At 36.2% G+C, this 19,943-nt stretch overlaps 1 protein-coding gene across 3 annotated transcripts in view; it reads left to right on the top strand.

The window, feature by feature from the left end:
• Positions 1–19,943, top strand: part of ksr2 (kinase suppressor of ras 2) — a 109,091-nt gene that overhangs the window by 37,883 nt on the left and 51,265 nt on the right. For all 3 annotated transcript variants that reach the window (XM_005803835.2, XM_005803834.2, XM_005803836.2), the window contains one exon: positions 11,927–12,099. In XM_005803835.2, the coding sequence (XP_005803892.1) occupies positions 11,927–12,099 (173 nt within the window). The remainder of the gene's footprint in view (positions 1–11,926; positions 12,100–19,943) is intronic.

The following is a 19,943-nucleotide window of genomic DNA, read 5'->3' on the forward strand; positions in this document are numbered from 1 at the left end:
ACTACCACTTAACCCACAAAGCTGTGGGTCAGATAGCTGTTCTCACACCCAGCGTTGACGCTTTAATGCTCGGATTAGAGAGTTTAAGGTTTGAGCAATGGTTTTATTTTGTCTGAATAGAGAAAATAGATTTTGAATCAACTGAATGCTGGGAAAAATATGCACAAGTACAAGCACAAACAGAGAAAGAGGGCGAGAGCCCCACAGGCATGCATGCAAGAGATAAGAAAAGGAGGCTGGTGGATTTTAAAAACCTCAACATTTTGGAATACAGATTACTCAGTCCCTTCTTTTGTATGATGTGGTGCAGTTCAGCTCACAGACAAGAGCACAAACTATATATGGGAACATCTAGAGCAAATAGCAAATATGAAGTTTTTCAGCACAACTATTAATCAGTTGTGCTGAAACTGATTTCATTGAGGAAAAATTCCAGAAAGTCCAATTTTTTTTACTCTAATATCGGTTCATTGAAGTTTGGCAGACAGTCATTTCTGCACAGCTCTGTTAAGCATAATCTGGACTTAGAAAGACCATGATGTTTTAATTTTTCAACCATACTTCTATAGAATTGCAATCATCTTTGGGTTTATTGTCCTGTTTATCACCTGGCCTCACATTTGATATACTTTAGTATTCAGAAGGGTCAGAGTTGACTCAAAAACTGTGGGGTGCCCAGTTCCTGTGGGTGCAAAGCTGATATACTTGGTTTTCTTTAAACTCTGTGTTATGTTGTGACTTTAATATTTAAAATATTAAGGTTTGCAGAATCTGAGAGAAATGCTTGAGTGTTTTGCATATTCTCCAAGCACTGTACAGCCTTAAACCTGGTTTATTGTGCTTGGATGCTCAATTCTGCATGCGCTGGCTTCATTTTAACATATTTATATTTTCATTGTGGATTGATAGATTTCAAAAACGTTAAAATGATCTTTTTACCCAAACCACATTTCCTGATTTCTAACATCATTACTGGTATCTGTCCTTCTTTGTGTTCTGTTAAATGCATTTAAATTACAGTACAATGAGAGCAGTGCCTTTGTTGAGTGACTTTTAGCTGCACATCATCATACATTGTCATTCTGCCTCCAGTACTTAACCTAAGTGTGCAACAACTACATCTCAAGCCATACTTGACCAAAATGGCCAATGTCTCAGAGTTTGCACTAATTTACTGTTGATTAAACATAATAAACATATCTAAAAAAAAAAAAAAAGCTCTAGTCTTAATTTTAATCCTATGCTTTAAGTGAACCGTCTCTTATCATTAGTCAAATGTGGTTGACAAAAAAAAATTGCATTCTTCAAAGACAAATCTGTTGCAAAAGCATTGAAGACATTGATTTTAGGGGTTTAAGTGTTCTGAAACCTAGCAGAAAAGTTTAACTGTTTAACTGCAATTATATCATGGTGGCAGCAACACCATGATATAATTGCCTTCAGTGTCGGCTTATATAGGTGATGACAAATGATGCTGGAGCCTGTTTGTATTTCAAAGCTATGAAGACAGTTTTTCTATTCATAACAAATACTGTGGTAACAAATGACGTAACTTTAGTGGAAATTATCCATTAGACGGATGCCAAGGAAATTTCATCACTGCAATTCACTGTTTGAGCTTAGGTTCATCCTGTTCTGAGGCGTCATTAATCATTGCTTTGTCACCCTTATCATTTTTACACAGAAGCTTTTGTTAAATGAACAAGGTCTCTTAAAACAACAAATTTTCACACATAGCAGGTTTTCCTGAAACACTCCCAAGTGGATTATTGTAAAGGAAAGAGTCAGCGTTTCTGTTTTGATTTGAATTACTCACTACTTCATAAGTTTAAAAAATGGCTTTCTTTTACAGAACAAAATAGTCATGCTGACACACACAAAATGTTTAAGCCATTCCCAGCATCATTTATAACAATATGAAGTTTGTCTAAGATGTTTTGAACTACTGGATATTGGTACTCTTTGTCAGATTTATTGGTATATTTAATATTTTTAGGCTTAAAATTCTGCACAATTTTTAGGCTTAAATTATAAGTGTATTCAATAAAAATCAATCACGTACAATCATAGTGAAAAAAGGTACACCCTCAATAAGTATATTTTTAAAAGTGAACGTCTTCTCACTTTGCTAGACTTTGCTCTTATGGAGCCCCAGCGAGTCATGGAAAGCTTAGCAGTGGACAGATATGAGCTCTTATTGGTGTCCCGGCAGACCTCACAAGAGGAGTGAAGCTCAGTTCTCGTTGAGAAGTTAAAGTAAAGTAAGTAGTTAAAGTGAGCACTTCTCATATAAAAAGATTGCGTGACTTATTTGTTGCTTCTTATATGAGGTACTTCATCTCTGTCATTCTTTTAGCAACACAGAGCAGATGTGTTGCTCTGTGTTGCTTACCAGGAAACTTACCTTACAGGAAAGGAAAAGTTTCCTGTTTCCTGTAAGGTAACAGGAAACTTATCTTTCCTGGTAAACTTACCTTTACCTTACAGGAAAGGAAAAGTTTCCTGTTTCCTGTAAGGTAACAGGAAACTTATCTTTCCTGGTAAACTTACCTTTACCTTACAGGAAAGGCAAATTATCTTACCTTTTCTGTAAGATAACTTACAGGAAAGATTATCTTTGCTTCAAAGAAAAGTGGGCTGGGAGCAATATATCCAGGTTATTCTAATTTGTCATTCCACAGAACCCATTAAAAAGGAAATGGATGGGTAGTCCAACATTAAAATGTTCCTTCTACAGCCCAGCTCAATTAAGTTAGCTGTGGTCAATCAGGTATCACAGTGGGGGGAAAAAGTGTGGTGTGGATCTTTATTAAAGCACTTTTACTTGCCTTCAACTACCTTCAAAACTCACCGAATTAGAAGTGTAATCTACTGTCATGCAACTGTATTTTAAAGACTTCATTAGTGACCAAACAGCATCATGAAAACAAAGGAATGCACCGGGGAGGTCAGGGAGAAAAGTATGGAGTTTAAAGAAGGGTAAATTCATCAAACAAAATTCCAAGGTTTAAGCATCTAGTGGAGGTTTTTTTTTACCCCATCATTCAAAGGTGGAATAATAAGCAAAACTGAACTAGAGATCTACTGTAGATCTAGTGTTTGCTCATCTATCTAAACTTACAGGCCATGCAAGGAGATTAGAGAAGCAGCCAAAAAGCTCCCTTAAGGAGTTCTGCAAAAACTCCCATTAGCAAAACAGTCAAGTACACGACAGCAAACAAGTGAACAAAAATGATCTGGTCAATTGACACCAAAACTGCACCATTATGCAACATACATATGCAATTATATGACGAAAAACACTCCCTCCCTGAACACACCATCCAAACAATAAAACATGGCGAAGGCAGAATTATGCATTGGAGATGGAAAATTGTCAGATGTTAGAGGCTGCAATGGATTCGAGAATGGGACAGGGATTCTCATCATCATTATTATTGCTAGGCTTCAGTCAGCATCTGTAAGGGTCTTAATTTTGATCCTCTGGCTCAGTGCAGGCTATATTTTACCACATAATATGTTTCAGCTACACCTCTCTGGATCTTTTCAGGAACTAAAACTGTATTTTATTTCATCCAACCACTACAGTTTAACAATCCCTCTACATCAAAAGCCTGTTTACTTTTGCCATCTAGGGTTGTTGAATTATCTGACAAAATCTCAGTAAAGTCAAATGTATGCACAGACTCAGACTTTTTAGAGCTCTGATATTAATCCTTTGATCGGAAATTAGACTGCTTGCATGTTTTCAAATGCAGTTTTCAATTATATGCCGTTTTTATTTTTCTTGCATTGTCAATCTCTTTTGAAGCTCTAGTCACAACCTGTGTGTAATATTTTTCCTCATCACTTTGTATCTATGCTATAATGGTGTTAATTTAACACAAAATACAAATATAATACATTAAAGTTTTTGTAACAACAGTGTAAGAAAATTAGGGATATTAATATATCAAAGCAGTACCTTATAATACATTTTAAAAAAGACCACTGAAAGTGTTGGACTCCAGTACAAACAATAAGAGAACTGTTCTTTGAAAGGTTTCGACATGACGTCTTTGCCTTTTTCCACGAAACCACTATTGTTTGTCTGATTCTCAGACTGATAACATTGTAAGAACAAAAAGCATCCAGTAAAAACAAGTGTTCCTCATTCCTTCAAATGACAACTCTTCCACTGTTTTAACTAGACAGCCTATGCTGTGTAGGCTTGGACTAACCCACATGAGCTTTGGGGAAAATGTCACAGGCCTGCTTTCCTGTCAGGTTATTACTCTCCAGGCCATTTTTTCCAGTTCTCAACAACTCAAATCCTCAAACTGTAGATAAGCAAAACAAGTCTTGCTTATCTAGGCATTCCTGTCCTCTGCCCACTTGTTCTTTCTCATATTTTCCGTTGCTCAAACTGCATGGAACTTTCTCAGTGACTTCTTTCTTCCTCTTTTCACTTGCCTTGGGTGTTGTGTTGCATTTTTGACTCAGTGTTCATCATTTAGTCCTAACTACATGCACTGAGAGCTATGTCCATTTCCTGGCCCCTGACAGCACACTGACATTAATCCATATCTCAGGAGATAGTAGTCATACTTTACAAGGGGAAGCCCTTTTTGCACCATTTTCATTTGAGAAGACTGTCCACAGTTGTTGAGTAGCTGTGTTTTATGGTTGCACATTCATTTTTCATTGATGCTGCTCTCCTGCTCTCTTTTTTTCCTGCACAAATTTGTATTCCTATCAGTCAAAGTTTACATGTTACTGAATTATGCACTGTCATTACCTTCATCATTTGTAATAATTTTAGGAAAATTTTAATAGATAAAGTTGACTCAAACCACTCTGTTTGAGAGTAAAGTTTAAACTTAAACAACACTAGCAAAGGGACACAAATTGTTTTTCACTTTCCTTAATAACTTTTCATTTACTTATAAATTCACACAGCTTCCACATCAGCTTGATTGACCTGCAGATATTTTTTACTTTGCATTTGATTATTTGACAGTCTAGTTTCTGACCTAGCAGTCTCCAAAATACAGTGCTTTGAAAAAGTATCCTTCCCTCTTGAACATTTTCACATTTTGTTACATAACTACTCAAAACTTTGGTGTATTATGCTAGAACTTTATGTGTTACACCAATAGAAAATAACAGATATCCATGAAGGTAAACCAAGGGTTTTTTTATGGTTGTTCTTCCAATAAAGCAACTTCTAAAAGGGAATAAGTGTATTTATTTAGTAAAAGGGGGTTGAATACAAAAGCAAACAATGCTTAGTAAAGTTAATCTACTATATTTTAAAGATTTATTACACAAGGACTGTGTATCCTAAGTATTTATTAGTAATGAAAATATAAAATTCATATACTCAGACTATTGGGATATTACAGAAGGACAGAAAAACTTCTATTACAGAAATCTTATAGTCTTGTTATGTCCTTCATATTTGCTTCACTTAAAAAAGATGTACAAGCAGCACAGATGCACCTTGAAAGGATAGTGAATTCAATCTCAGACAAGAGTCTGGAAAAAATCCAGAAATTGTGGGCATCATTTGGAGTCTGTGCTTCAAGACCCATATCCATGTGCTGCACATTATGTATGGAATATATTTGCTTGGGCATTTTTTGTTTGAATACTACATTAATGTGATGTGATAAGACACCTCTCGTGTTGTCTGTGGCTCCTGATTGGTTTAACAGCTCATGTCCTGGTTGCATCTGAATGCATTTTCCCCTGGTGTTACACTTTTGATCTTAATTCATATTCAAATGAACTGAGAATTGAATTATAAGCTTTTCATTATTCGGATACCACAATTATTAAAATAAAGAGAAAGAAACAACATGCAATGGGTCTATGCATTCTTCCATTTGAAATAAGTCACTTTAATAAATTCATGTTTTGATGACATTGTAATATTTTGATACTGTATATACCTTTATTTATCCTCCAACTTCACAACCACCGTGTACATTACATGCCTTGAAGTTTGTGGGTATATGTTACAATACTTACATATCAGCATGCAAATTGCCACTTTAAAACTGCACACTGTATAATTTGAAAATAAATACAATGATATAACTTACTTGCTTGATACATATCTAAATTAGTATCTCTGCAAAGAGCCTTGAAAAAATTAGCATGTTTGTAGTTTCACTTCAAAAACCTCACCTTGCCTGTAAATTAGGTTTGGCAGTGGCTCTACAACGCTGCCTCAGGACAAAGAATAAAACGGCGACCTGCCAGACTGCCAGCTTTTATTCAGTCCAGGTTTGATGCTGCAAACTTCTGAAAGCAAGGAACACCTGGTTTTGGATGAGACTTCTCAAAGGGCTCCTAGTAATTCTCTGTTGTAATCATTATTCCAGCCAGCTTTATTTCATTCCCCTCACCCACCAAGTTTATTAAAACAGCACTGAGCAGTGGCTGCCAGAGATATTGTTCCATAGTCCCATTTGCATAAAAAGCAACAGGGTGCCATATGGGTCTCTGCAGATCTGTCTTGGATTTTTCTAAGAGAAAAGAAAAGTGGACTTATTTTGCTGTAGACAGACCTCTGCATGGAATTCACTTGAGATGGCCAAGAGTGTTAATTAGAGCTCAGTCGAACTCTAGAAACACAGCATTAGTGTTGAGATGCACCTTGTGTCTTTCATATTTTGTTTTATAAAATTCATCATGAACCTTCTTTTTTGATCCACCCTGATGTGTCAGAAGGTAAAAGGAAAGAATCATTTGAAGGATCACTGTGCCTCTGCTCTCACCTCTGTCCTTGATCAAATGGAACTTTTACTTGAAGGTGTCACTGTAATTAGAGTCTCTGCAAGTGTGGGGAAAGTGGATATGGAGCGAGTGGGCGGATGAATGTGTGTGCGCATGAATGTCAGGCTTCTTTTTTTTAATTGCCTGCACATTGTGAAGTGCAAATCTCGTCCTTCAAGAGCATAAACAGTCAGGAAAATCTGTAAAAGAAAATCTTTGCAACTGCTTTATTGGTATTCCAAAATCTGAAAACAAAATCATGACTAACAAAATTTTGGTGCTGGCATGATTAACGTTTCTACACTTTCTTTTCTTATTAAACTCTGCCTCTTGCCAAAATTAGAAAAACAACATCTACATTATTATGACTTGTGATCTCTGCTAGAAAAGTTTGAGCAAGTCTAAAGCTGCTTTTTTGCATATTTCAAATTTTCACGAGCTGACCAGCTGTAACTGAGAGGAAGCTTAACCCGAGAGGCACAGCTCTTCTCAGAGCATTTATTCCAAGCCTAAGTTATGTCAGAATTTTTTGACACATTTTTGACAGGCAAGTTCAAGTCAGGCCTTTATGTCTTTGACCACAAATCAAGTTACAAATGTTTGAGAGAAGTTTTCACTACAAGTTCAGGTCAATTCAAGTCTTGTCTGAATTCTTGGTGTCCAATTTCAAGTCGAAGCACAAGTACTTTAGGGCCAAATCTAAGTTAAGTTGTTTAACAAAACCTACGTTCTAAATCAGAACTGTTAGGGGCAAGTCTTAAGTCTTTGAGGGTCAAAACCAAGGCTTTCAGATTTCAAGACCTTCTTCCCAAGTCCAAGTCAAGCTTTCAATCTGAGTCCAAGTCCAGTTTGTAATATTTCACAGAATTAAAAACTCTTGCTGTTAAGTCACAATTCTTGGATTCAAGTGTTTCACCGTGAGACAAATTTTTCTACCTGCTATACAACCACCTGCCTTTGTTTGATTTGGGCCCGGTACTTACAGTGGAAACAACTGGAGGAGAAAAACTGTGCCAGAAAACTACTCTGCTCCCCTTAGAGATTAATTGCACTTTGAGTGAAACTCTAAGTCAAGTGTGACTATTTTTGTGACTTTGTTGCAACTTGAGTCCCTAACTCTGACAGCAGGTGAGGTAATCCCTATTAGATTTATTTCAATGGCATTAAAATACACTTTTCCACTCCTTTTTAGCAGAAACTAAGCACTATGAGGCAATAAAAGCCATAAAACATCAGTGATTTCCATTTGTGAGTGACGCATCATTACATACAGTCCTACACTACATCAAAAGACAACTGAACTATTCACACCTTCACTGATTTCTCTCAACTCTTGGGAATTCACCCACCTTTCTCATCACATGGCTTTCATGTATTCTTTTAGTTTCTCTTCCCCTTAACTTTTTTATTTGCTGAACTTGAATAAAAGCTTTAGCGGCTCTGAAGCTGAAAGTCCCCCATCCCCGACCCCCTTCTCCGCCTGCCTACACAGACAGACGTTTTCAGAACCAAAAGTGGGAATCCTCTGCCTTCTCCTCACATTCATTTTCACATTCTCCTCCCCTTACTGCACATCCACAAATTATTCGGGGAAAGGATAAAGGCGTGCATGCGAGCAAATGAATGGCTTGATTTAGATTCAAATTGCATAAAGTGAGCTAATCGGAATAACTGACAAAAGCTCTATGACGAAGAAGTGATAACCTGCAGGCTGCTTCCTTATTGCAGGAGATGGGACTGAAGTGCTGGGCTGGTGTACAGGTCTAATTGCATGACTCATTGAAGGGGTAAAATGACTGACATGTAAGGAAAGATTTCTTTGAGATTCAACACTTAATGACTTTTACTTTGCATGATAAATCAGAACTCACAGCCTTCTTTTTCTACTTTTTCAAAGTCAAATTTTCAGTTGAACTTTTCTCTCAGCCTCTTTTCAGTACACTTTTAAGGAACCCTAGTTTGTCTTTTATACAAGCTAACTGCTTTTGTCTATATTTTGCTTTCTTGTTTAGAAATCCTATTTATCATGTTTAGCTCTTTTTCAAGGATTTTTTTATCCATTCATCTATTTTCTAACACCTTTGTCCCTAGTGGGGTCGGGAGGGCTGCTGCCAGCTAATGTACAGGGCGAGAGGCGGGGTCACCCTGGACAGGTCGCCAGTCAGTTGCAGCTCAACACAGAGACAGACAAGACAAACAACCATGCACAGACACACACACACCTAGGGAGAATTTAGAGAGACCAATTAACCTGACAGTCATGTTTTTGGACTGTGGAAGGAGAGTACCCGGAGAGAACCCACGCATGCACAGGGAGAACATGCAAACTCCATGCAGAAAGACCCCGGGCCGGAAATCGAACCCAGGACCTTCTTGCTGCAAGGCAACAGTGCTACCAACTGCACAACTGTGCAGCCCAGGATTTTTTTAATGTAGGAGTTCAGAATGAGAAATGTATAATATTGCAATTCTGAAGTTTATACTTTTTACAATATCACAACAGAAATAATCTCAGTCAGATACAACAAAAGAAAATAGTTAAAATTTTTACCCAATCGCAGTCAATCTTATTTAATTTAATTCAGTTTATTTATATAGCACCAAATCAGAACCAATGGCCTCCCAAGCTACGACACAAAAGTGATTCCAATTTGATCCCTTATCTGAAATATTGCAGTCAAGGTCAGTTCAACATTAAAATTGTTTAAAAGTTTTCTATCTAAGGAAATCCAGCAGACTGCATCAAGTCTTTGACTTGCAGCATATCCAGATATCTGGGATCAGTAGACTATGGACTGCATCAAGTCATCACCTTTGCGTCAACCCCTCATACTGAGCATGCATTTAGCGACAGTAGTAAGAAAATTTCCCTTAAACAGAAAGAAACCTCCTGCTGAATCCGACTCAATGTGAGCGGCCATCTTCCATAACTGAGGTTTGAGAATAGAGAGCAAAAAATCAAAAAAACACAGCTGAAGACTTTTAACTGCTTTATTTTTAAACTTTCTGATAGTAACACATTACAGTGGCGCACCACTAAAGAAACAAATGCACTCATTTTTCAGTGTCACTTCTGGACAGGGTGAAAAGGATTTTGGGATTCTTTGAGTAGCCTGACAAAGCCACACATATTTTGAATTCACACTTCCCTCTAGGGTTTTATCTATTCTGAGGGTTTTGTTAAACGTTTGCAAAATAAGAGAAAAAAACACTGTGCCATTGCACATTAAAAGGCAAATAAATACAAAATAAAATTTAGTTTATACAGTTGTTCAACATGAGTAAATCTAGTTCCTGTTGTTGCTTTCAAATAACAAAAGGAAATAACAGTATGGGACAAACAGAAGTTGAGTAAGTAGTCTCAACTAAGGCATAAAAAAGAGACGAAGACACAGTGACATCACAGGGTGAAAAGTTCTATGTGATTGAAAATTTGCACTTCTAATTCACTGAGAGCTAATTAACAGTATGCGGATTATTTTTCTAATGAAGGACAATGGAGGGTATACTTTTCATTACCAATTATCCCCTCAAAGTCACCTCATGTTATTATTTTCTGCAGTTATGAAATGAATTAGAATGTATTATAAGTCCTGGAGAAATTCTGCCTCCATGATCATATTCTAGTGCTGTTATAATAGGTGTGCAGTCCGCCTTTGCTGAGGTAAATTGTGTTGCTATTTCTGAAAATATGAAAACTTTATGGTGCAGCAAACTTTTGTTAAATCTGCAATATCCTAATTTACCTATGCTTAGGTTTCATTTTGATTCTAAAACTAATGAGATGTTTTGTCCTTCACTTTAACTCACATTTAATTCCTAATTTCAGATAATCTGCAGACAGAAATGTTTCGTCTGAACAAACTTCATGACAAGATGACAAAGACAAATTGTTCTACAAAATTTATTAAACTCAGCTTTGACATGATAACATCTCCCAGAAGGATGAAAGCTGACAACTTATAAGTTACTGGTAAAACTTTTAATTAAAGAGTCGTTTTGAAAGTAATATATCAGCTTATGTCTAAAAATGTTGTTGTAATATCAACCACTGCAGGACAGTCCAGAGTTAATTCAACTAATCTTGTTACTCCTGATTTGACTTGGGTAGATATAATAACCTTGAGTAAAAATAGTTCCATAAAAATTTAGAACAAAATTTAACAATTATTTCTACATACCTAATATAAATTAAATATTGATTATGTGATGTAATAGTGGTTTTATTGTTATTATAAACACATTATTCATTACTTACACTACATTACTTACTATGTTAAATCTGTATTTGTGCTTTTTGTGGTACTTTACTTTTCTGTTCTTGAAGTTTAACAAGCTGTTCTTATTTGGTTAATTAATCAGCCTGAATTCAGCTGCTTGGCCAAGATGCTGCTTATGGCCTGCCAACTATCACTTTTAAACAGCCTTAACTTATTAAGAGTGATGGGTGGCACCCCCTTAGCATGCACACCATGTTTTCTGCATTTGGAAAAATTATCAAACAGTCAAATTTTTCTTTCTTGTAATTAAAAGAGAAATGTATTTAGCAACAAAAGATGGGGGAAGGGTAGTGCTGGATCATTTCTGCGCTTTCTCTGTGCTCTCATTCAAAGAACATTTATCGGCAGGAACAGTAAGACAGACATTTTTTCGGTTTTGAAAGCAATAAACTTGATTTACAATTATATAAGGATAATACATTTTGTGTTTTTGCTGTCTAGTAGATTCTAAATAGAGATTGTAACTGTGAGTAGCTGTATTTTCAATAGATGTAAATGTTAACATTTAGTATTCAAATTCACAAAATGAGCCACAATTTTTTAAAAGTTTTGTAAAACCTTGGATACTTTAAATTCACATAAAAGAAGAAACAACTGTGTATTCTTCAAAGGTTTTGGTAATTATTTAATCTTCTCGTCAATTACGTCAACATTTTCACGGTGCAGTTTGAATTTTGTTGCCGTCTGAATGTGTTCCTAATTGTATCGTATGTGGTTCATCATGCAACCTGATTCCCAACTGCTGAGCTTCATGATGTTAATGCATTTTTCTGATGTAGATTATCAACTTTGGTGTCCATCTACGGTTTGATCAGTTGATTCTTCTGTGTAAATCCTCTTTTCTATTTTTCTAATTTGTATGTTACTGTCCTGCTTCCCCCCAGAGCCAAGAAGAAGACAAAGCCCTTGAACCTTAAGATTCACAGCAGTGTTGGAAGCTGTGAGAATCTGCCCACGCAGCGGTCACCGCTCCACACTGAACGATCTTTGCGATCCTTCTTCTTTCCGTCTTTCATCCCTTCCACACCTCCCGTTCATGCTGAAACACCCTCTGCAAGTAAGTGAGCGCACATTATAAACCAATCTTCCATTTTATTATCAGTTCATGTCAGTGTTTTATTTTCTGCAAAAGGCATTTTGCTCTCTGTGAGGTTAAGTCACAGACATTATTTCACTGAATGGATGAAAAATGCTCTCAAGTTGAAAGTTTATCCACAATTGTAACTTCAAATTTATTTTGCAGGATAACCTGTACACCTGTGCACAGAATTTTTAAGCAGGGTTTTCAGGGTTATAAATACATTTTGTAACTCTATTAAAACTATGTTTTGCACTTTTCTGTGTCCATTTACAACTCACAAAAAAATTCTTCTTTCTATCAATCTAATATTGGTTAGAAAAACTTTCAAGGCAAAGCTTAGTTGGAAAATGGACCATATGGGGAATCAGGCTGTTCCATTACGGCCGGAGGTAGTGTGTCGCTGCACACCGGCAGCCTTATTGGTTGATGCATTATAGGCAAACTGCGGAAGCCATTAGATTGAGGAGGAGATGGGAAAAGGCAGAAAAATAGAGAGTAATGGAGGCCCTGTCAATGAAACGAGTGATGTATGGCTGCGACTTAGTGTTGGGAATACTCTCTGACATAACCAACAGGGATGTGGGGCGTAGCCATGAATAGATGTAAGCAGAGGCATGGCAATGAATAATGAACCTCAACATGCGTAAGACAGAGAAAAAGAAACAAGCTTAAAATAATAAAATAGCTACAGACATAAGCATACACACTGCACCATTCTAATTCAAAACTCTGTAATTGACATCAAGATAGCATCTTGTTCCAATTTTATCTATTTTCATCAGAAAGGCCAACAGTCATTTTATCTTTCTTAACAAACAAAAAGAAAAAGATGTTTCAAACTGTAGGGGTTATGGACTGCACAAATTGCAAATAGACTAGCCTGCATTGCCTAGTCAATTCTCAAGAACATTCAGAAGTATGGTACTGTCTGTGTTGCATACATAAGTGTAGTTCTATGAATTAACAGAAATGATTTTTCAGTTTAGACACTCTGCTTCTGCACTCATTTTTGCTTCAATTTTGGAAAAGAGTAGAAAAGAGTAGTACAAGAGCAGAGTGTTGTCTGCTCTTGGGTTGGGTCAACCAATATAGTAAAAGTTAATTGATAGCGTACTCCGACATGGCTTTGTAACGCATAAAAAGAAGACTGACGCATCTGACCAGTCAGGACATATTTTGGTTAGATGTAAACAACGTGGCCTAGAAAAAATAGAAATGTCCACATCACTTATTTTGGGAATGGCGCATGTGAGTTTGTGTTTAAACGCTCGGATGAGCATACGGCCAGTGTGTGTGCAGCCCGGTCAGCCAGGATAAACATCTGTCCAGGGTCTAGTTTGGGATTATAGTATCACTGCCATCTCGTACGTCAGAAATTTGCAGCCAACAACGTTATCCCTTGTCCCTTGAGTCATGTGAATCAAACAGACAGAGGATCCACAAGATTGGCTGAGGTGACCGAGACCACACGCTGTCTGCTCAAGATGAATCAATGCCAGGACTAAGCTGAGCGCTATTGTGAGAATACACTTATTTTCCCACCAGGATATACTGCTTAAGATCGTATGTGGATAAGATATGATGGAAGGATTAATGACACAAGTCATACAGTTTAGCTGTAAACTGTATAGCTTGCTCTTTGCTGCATCGTTTATTTCCGAAGAACAGTTGTAGATGGTTTTGTGGTCAATCTCTAGATAGATTACTTCTTATCTTATTTTGGTGTAAACACTGGTCTCCACATTTATCCTTACATCTGGCTAAAAAGGGGATTACTTTAGAGGAAATTCAAAATTCAAATCAAAATTTTAAAAATAAAATCCAACCAGTACTTGGGGTACAGTTAGACATTAAAGGGAAAAAAAAATGTGTTAAGAATACAGTCATTTTAAAAGATTAGTGGTGCCTCACTAATACAATTACTTTGTACAAACCAGTTGGACACAATTCTTTCTTCTCCCATACTTTCATATACTACCTCCTTAGTGGTCTAGGTTTCCACTCTGATGCCATTCTCTGACTAATTTTTTAAAGATTTTTACTTCCTTTACCATCCTCTTGATGGCAAGATGAACTTGTGACCATGTTAAGTTATGCAAAACATTCAGTAGCTTTTGTTTCATCTGTCAGTATGAAGAAAGTATGAGGAAAAGTTTACAGAAATTCACACAGTAATTATCCAGTTACCCACCATTGTAACTGAAGGCTAAACCACATATTTCTTACTTCAATGGCATTTTTTCATAAGTGGCTAAGAGGAATGTTCTATGATGTCACATCAAAGTTATTCCCCAGGGCAAGCAGCAAGTCAAAGATGATCATTTAATCAACTTAAAAAGTGCAAAAGTTAACGCCTTACATTTACAGAGCAGCTAAAAGGCATTTACCTTCTAACACATTTCTTCTGCTCTTGAAATATTGTCTCTCTAAAACATTTGAGGTCACTAAATCAATTTCAAAACCAAAGACAAAAGGAGTAAAAAAAAAAAATACAATTTTTAAATGATAATTTGATTTATTAATTGAAAAAAGCTATCCAAATTAGTTTTTATCCATCCATGTTAGAAAAAATAAAAATAAAAAAGGCAATTCCTCACTAATCCTAATAACTGGTTCTTCATAGTAATTACTATCTTTGAGTCAGGTGTGGCTATAATTGTGGGGGCTGTTGTCTTCCTTTTGGTCACAAAGAGTGACACACATGGGCCATATTTGGAATCGAGCCTTACATCTCGAAAGCTCTGCACATGGTTGATTACACTCATCAGTGTGTCTGTGAGCACTGAGTGAGCTTTTCTGACATCTGTATTCAAAGTCACTCATCCACATTTCTCTGTAGGACAAAAGATAGTTTACAGTAGAGTGAACAGTGGATTAAGGTTTCCAGCAGATATACAGTGCATGATTCATAGTGTTTTATCTGGCTAATTTAGCAGATGGCCAATGAGTACTACTTTGATATTCCATTGTGTTTAAATATTTAGGCCTTATCCATTATTTTGCATTAATTTCACTGTTGAAAACATTTAATGCTAACTGTAATGTTACAAAACATGCATCTGCTTTAGAAGTTGTAGTGTTTCTTTCTTAAAAGATTTTCTTTGCTTTAGTGATTGAGTGATCATAAAATTTTTAATTAGAAGCAGAAGCGATTTACCAGTGATTTATTTCAAAACAAAAACAGGGGTCACATTTTAAATTGTTTAACATATTCTATCAGCTTTTAAATGTATTTGCTACATTAAAATATGTAGATCCTTTCCCTGACTCATCATGAAACTTGAGATTTTCAAAAGGTGGCCAACATTTTCACAACTAGCGAGTTTAAAAACATTAAACAGAGAAGCTCCACTCCACATTACTGTACAGCTAACAAGTTATCTGTTAAAGTGTCACTCTGTGTTGAAAAGTAGCAGCCACAATGAACCACCAAAACAACTAAATATGCAGTAGAAACTTCCATTTCCTTTTATTTAACATTTAAGATTTGTGTTTTGAGTAGTGTTCCTGCAGCAACAGCTTTCACTTCAAAAAAGTGTCTTCACTTGAAGAATTTGGCTATTTTTGGTATGACATGTTCACTGATTGGAAAAATATCAGATATTTGAGATTCCAGCTGATCAGTCACTGGTCAAGGTTGATCAAGCTGAAAATTGGCTGAATTGGACCGCCAGACAATTTTTCATCTCTAATAAAAGTTGAACCTAAAAACCAAGGCAGCGGAAAAGTTAAGGTGTGGTGAAAAATATTCTTTTAGAGAGGTTTGATGATTGTAAGCTTAAAGCTAAGCTCCTTTATTACATCCAAGAAACATACAGGATCACACTGTGATTGACAGTAATAAAGGCACTGGAATTTAAAACAACTAAAAGTGAGCAATCTTTCCTATCTGTATTTAGGTGCAAGTCATTAGTCACAGTATAAATATGGTTTCTAAGTGCTATAAAAGCAGACTAAGTGGTTAAAAACATTTTTATTATTCATAAGCTTTATCAACTGTGCAAAGATAACTGTCTGCCAAAATCCTGGGATAAAGGACAGCTTGACAGCAATTTAAAGAAAGGAAGTTTATATTTAATTTCTTTAGGACTGGAAGAAGAAAAAAGCATTTTATACTACTGCTGAGCCAGTTTTCAAAGTTCAACTTCTGGTGAAGTAGGGACATATGATAAAGGTAAATGAATTTTCCTTCATGTTACCTTTTATTATTATATTTTTCAATGCAGATCACCCAAAAGTAAGCCTAATCATTATGACGGTCTTATAAAGTCAAGTTTTTATTTAAAGTTAGACTTGACTATAGTTCACTTGACCTTTTTAAATGTTAATAAGCCTTCAATATCTCTGCAAAGTCTGAATTTCTTAAACACATTAAAATACAAAGTGAAATATTAGTCACCCAAAGGTCCAATAGGTGTCTTTTCCTATGCAGGTAATGCTTAGATCACATGTGACTATTTGGATTAATGTGAGGCTCTGAAATATTCTTCACTAGATCTTCAACAACAACTGCCAATCCATGCCACTAGACGGGGATCTCCCGTCATTAGAGAACTTCTAAGCTTGTAAGACACTATCCTATTTCTGCCTTTAGCTGGCCTGGAAGCATGTAATTTTTATTCAAAATCTTAATAAATCCTGCCATTTTAAACTATTGTTCTCTAAAAGTATCACATGGACATTTATTTTAATCTCAGGTGTCCAAACATTGGAAAAAAAAAAGTTTGCAAGCTAATTCTCTTGTTTGGTGTTGTTGTTTATCTCCCATGGTCCACTCAAAGTTTAGTCAGTTTTTGTGGGTTGCTTCAGGTGATAAAATAAATCATTGTTATGTGGTTGTGAAATGTTATGGTGACCACAGAGACACATTTATTTGTGTGCTGCTCACCTCTTGTGCCTGAGGCTGCTTGAGCCCACACAACTGGACTAGACAGACACCCTGGGTTGTGTCCACTTGGACATCTAGTTCTGGCATTTTACCAGCACACCTGCTCCAAAGCTAATGTGGACATGCATAAGATGGAAGCAGAGAGGGAGGGAAAGAGAGTGTGGGAGTCTGCAAGTGTGTGCTTGTGGATATAAATGGCTTAAATGTTCTTCAAGCGCTTTTTGCTCAGCTCAGTCTTTTATATTTCTACATGTATTCCAATGACGTCACATGCTCTCTTTAACCTCGCAAAGCTGATTTGCAGTTGCATCACGGATCTCCTAGCAACCAAATCTGGTGCCACATTGGAGGCCCCTTCTTGCATTGGCAGATAAGTAATTGCTTTAAATAACTCCTAAAACATGGCAAAGGAAAAATAAAACAGACTTGGAAGACCTGTTAACTTTGGTATCAATCCAGCAATGCAGCAGAGATGTGTTGCTGTTTACTAAAATGTTTCATAGAAAAGAGAGGGCTGACGTGTTGACTCATGCTTGAAGTGCAATATCTCTGAGTATATTCTAAGTAATCCAGCTCATTGTCTATCAAGCAATTATAAGAGCCTGAATAATAGAAAACCGGGCTTCCATTCTGTTCCACGTGATACTTCAGCCGTCATTTCAAAGGAGCTGCAGTATTAGTTCAGTAAAATATTTTGAGTGTGAAATTCCACTTCATGCAAGTGGCTAAGTGGCTAGGGTAAGGCGTCTCTTGGGAACTCTGGTCAAGATGCTTAAGCATCTGTTTAAACTCAGGAAGATGTCCATCTTATGGGAGATTGATGACCAATAGTGTGCTGGTGTTCCTTAATCTTAGTCATTAATTTAGTAATTAATGTAGTTATTTTGCTTTGTAAATATTCAATGTCAAACATACATAGTCAGGATTAGCAAACATTCACATGACACTGTCCCCTGCCACATCATGGATCTAAAAGGACTAACTATTGGGTGATGTAACAGTGTGTGTTAGTGTCGTTTGTTTAGTTTGTGTGTTTTTCCAGAGTAACTTGAATTAAGTTTTTCAAAATCTGTAGGTAATTTTGCAGAAATTGGCAGGTTAGCTCACTGTTTCCCAGAGTGTGTCCTGGAGGTTTTAGTTCCCCCCCTGGTGATAGTAACAACCTTTTCAGTATGTCAATGTTCTTCTTAGGTCTTCTAATGAGCCATCCATTTGATCCAGGTGCTTTAAACCAGGAAGATGACTAAAACATGCAGGATGCCGGCCCTCTTTGGGCACCACTCTTTTAGATGTTTCAGTCATCTTAGATCAGGAAAATGTCTAAAACATGCAGGGCAGTGTGCCTTGAGGACCAAGGTTGAAAAATACTGGGATAACTGTGAGTTTTTCCATAAAATAAATCACTTCATCGCAAACATTTTGAAGTGCAATTTTATTCTTTGGTCTTGGAATAGAAAACATTTTCAGCTTATATGATCTAATGTAAAATTAAATTGTGCACCATGTGCTAAGTCAATAAAGAATGTATTATCAAAAATATGTGATTATTAGAGTTTCAACAATTTAAGCCTCATAGTAGCTTGGCCACCTTATGTATTTTTTATTAATTTCCTGATTCTCAGGAAATGAATAAATGTCTTTCTCATTCTCAGGGGTAACTTTTCCAAGATTACCCTAATCTTGGAAAAGTCTAGAATTGTCCACCCCCCAAAAAAATCATTGAAGAAACGTTTGTATTTAGATAATATCAAATGAAAAGGCAAAAGAAACAAAAAACGAAATAAATCTGTCATTTATCTCAAAATAAAATAAGTTTAATTAATTTCTAGGTCTCCCCCTACCATTATTAGAACAATGGTTCAGTCCAAAGTGTAGGAGGAGGAGCAACAGCAGCGAACAGCACAGGCTGGAGGGAGGAGCTAGTTGTTAGCTGTGGCTCTGCAGCACAAACATAAAACCCTCCAGTAAGTAAATACTTTAAACAAAAGACATGTAAATCTTTTATTTACTTTCACTTCTCAATATTAAGAAACACATTAACAATAAAAATCAGACTGCAGTTCGTTTTTTCATTACTTTGGCTGAATCATGATAAGCTGCCTCATTAGCAAAACTGCTACACTGCTTTCATAGACTTAAGCTTTTTTTGGTCAAAGGTAGCAAACATCTCATTCATATTGAGATTCTTTAACTTTAAGTTAATTGGAAGAGTTTGAAACGGGAGGGAGATGCTGAGCAAATGGACCCAGCTGAGAGTGTGGGAGCCGAGAACAGATAGAAAAAACAGAAAGCTATGCCTTTATTTCTCACTGTCTTCAACATAGAGCCTTTAAAACCACAAAATAAAATCTGAATTGTTTTCTATATAAGGCCCAGTGCTTTAAGTGTTACTTTTAAGTTATGATACTTCCTAGATATTAATTTCCTTTCTACCTGCTGGTTCTCAGCCATCCAGGACATGGCAAAACTAAAAAAGGTTTAAAAATAAAGCAACTTAACAAGTTAGAATTTAAATAGGCCATGACTTCTATTGGGTTTTTTAAAAACTCAATTGTTTGTAAAAGCTTTGTGTTTCTTTTTCTTGTTAATGAGGAATTTTATTAAGAGCAGTTACTCATTGAAGCTCTTTTATTTAGAACTTTAAATTTTTGTAAAGGTGTAGAATTATAGATTAGATCGTTAGACTGAACAAAACTTGTATCTAAGCAACATTTGAATTTTAGTTTTACTTCTCAACGGTTTGCTTACTTAGAAAATCATGTTTGATGTGCATTACTAGTCCTTTTTGGTCCTGCAACTTGAATGTGATTTAAAAACTTTTTAAACCACATTTTATGTTACATTTCAATGGAACCTTGCCGACCCCCCCCCAAAATTGGTCTTAAGAAATTTCCCTGCTTATGGTCCCCCCCAATAATGAGATGGGATTTAT

The sequence above is a fragment of the Xiphophorus maculatus genome, chromosome 12, assembly GCF_002775205.1.
Source record: "Xiphophorus maculatus strain JP 163 A chromosome 12, X_maculatus-5.0-male, whole genome shotgun sequence".
Lineage (NCBI taxonomy): Eukaryota > Metazoa > Chordata > Actinopteri > Cyprinodontiformes > Poeciliidae > Xiphophorus > Xiphophorus maculatus.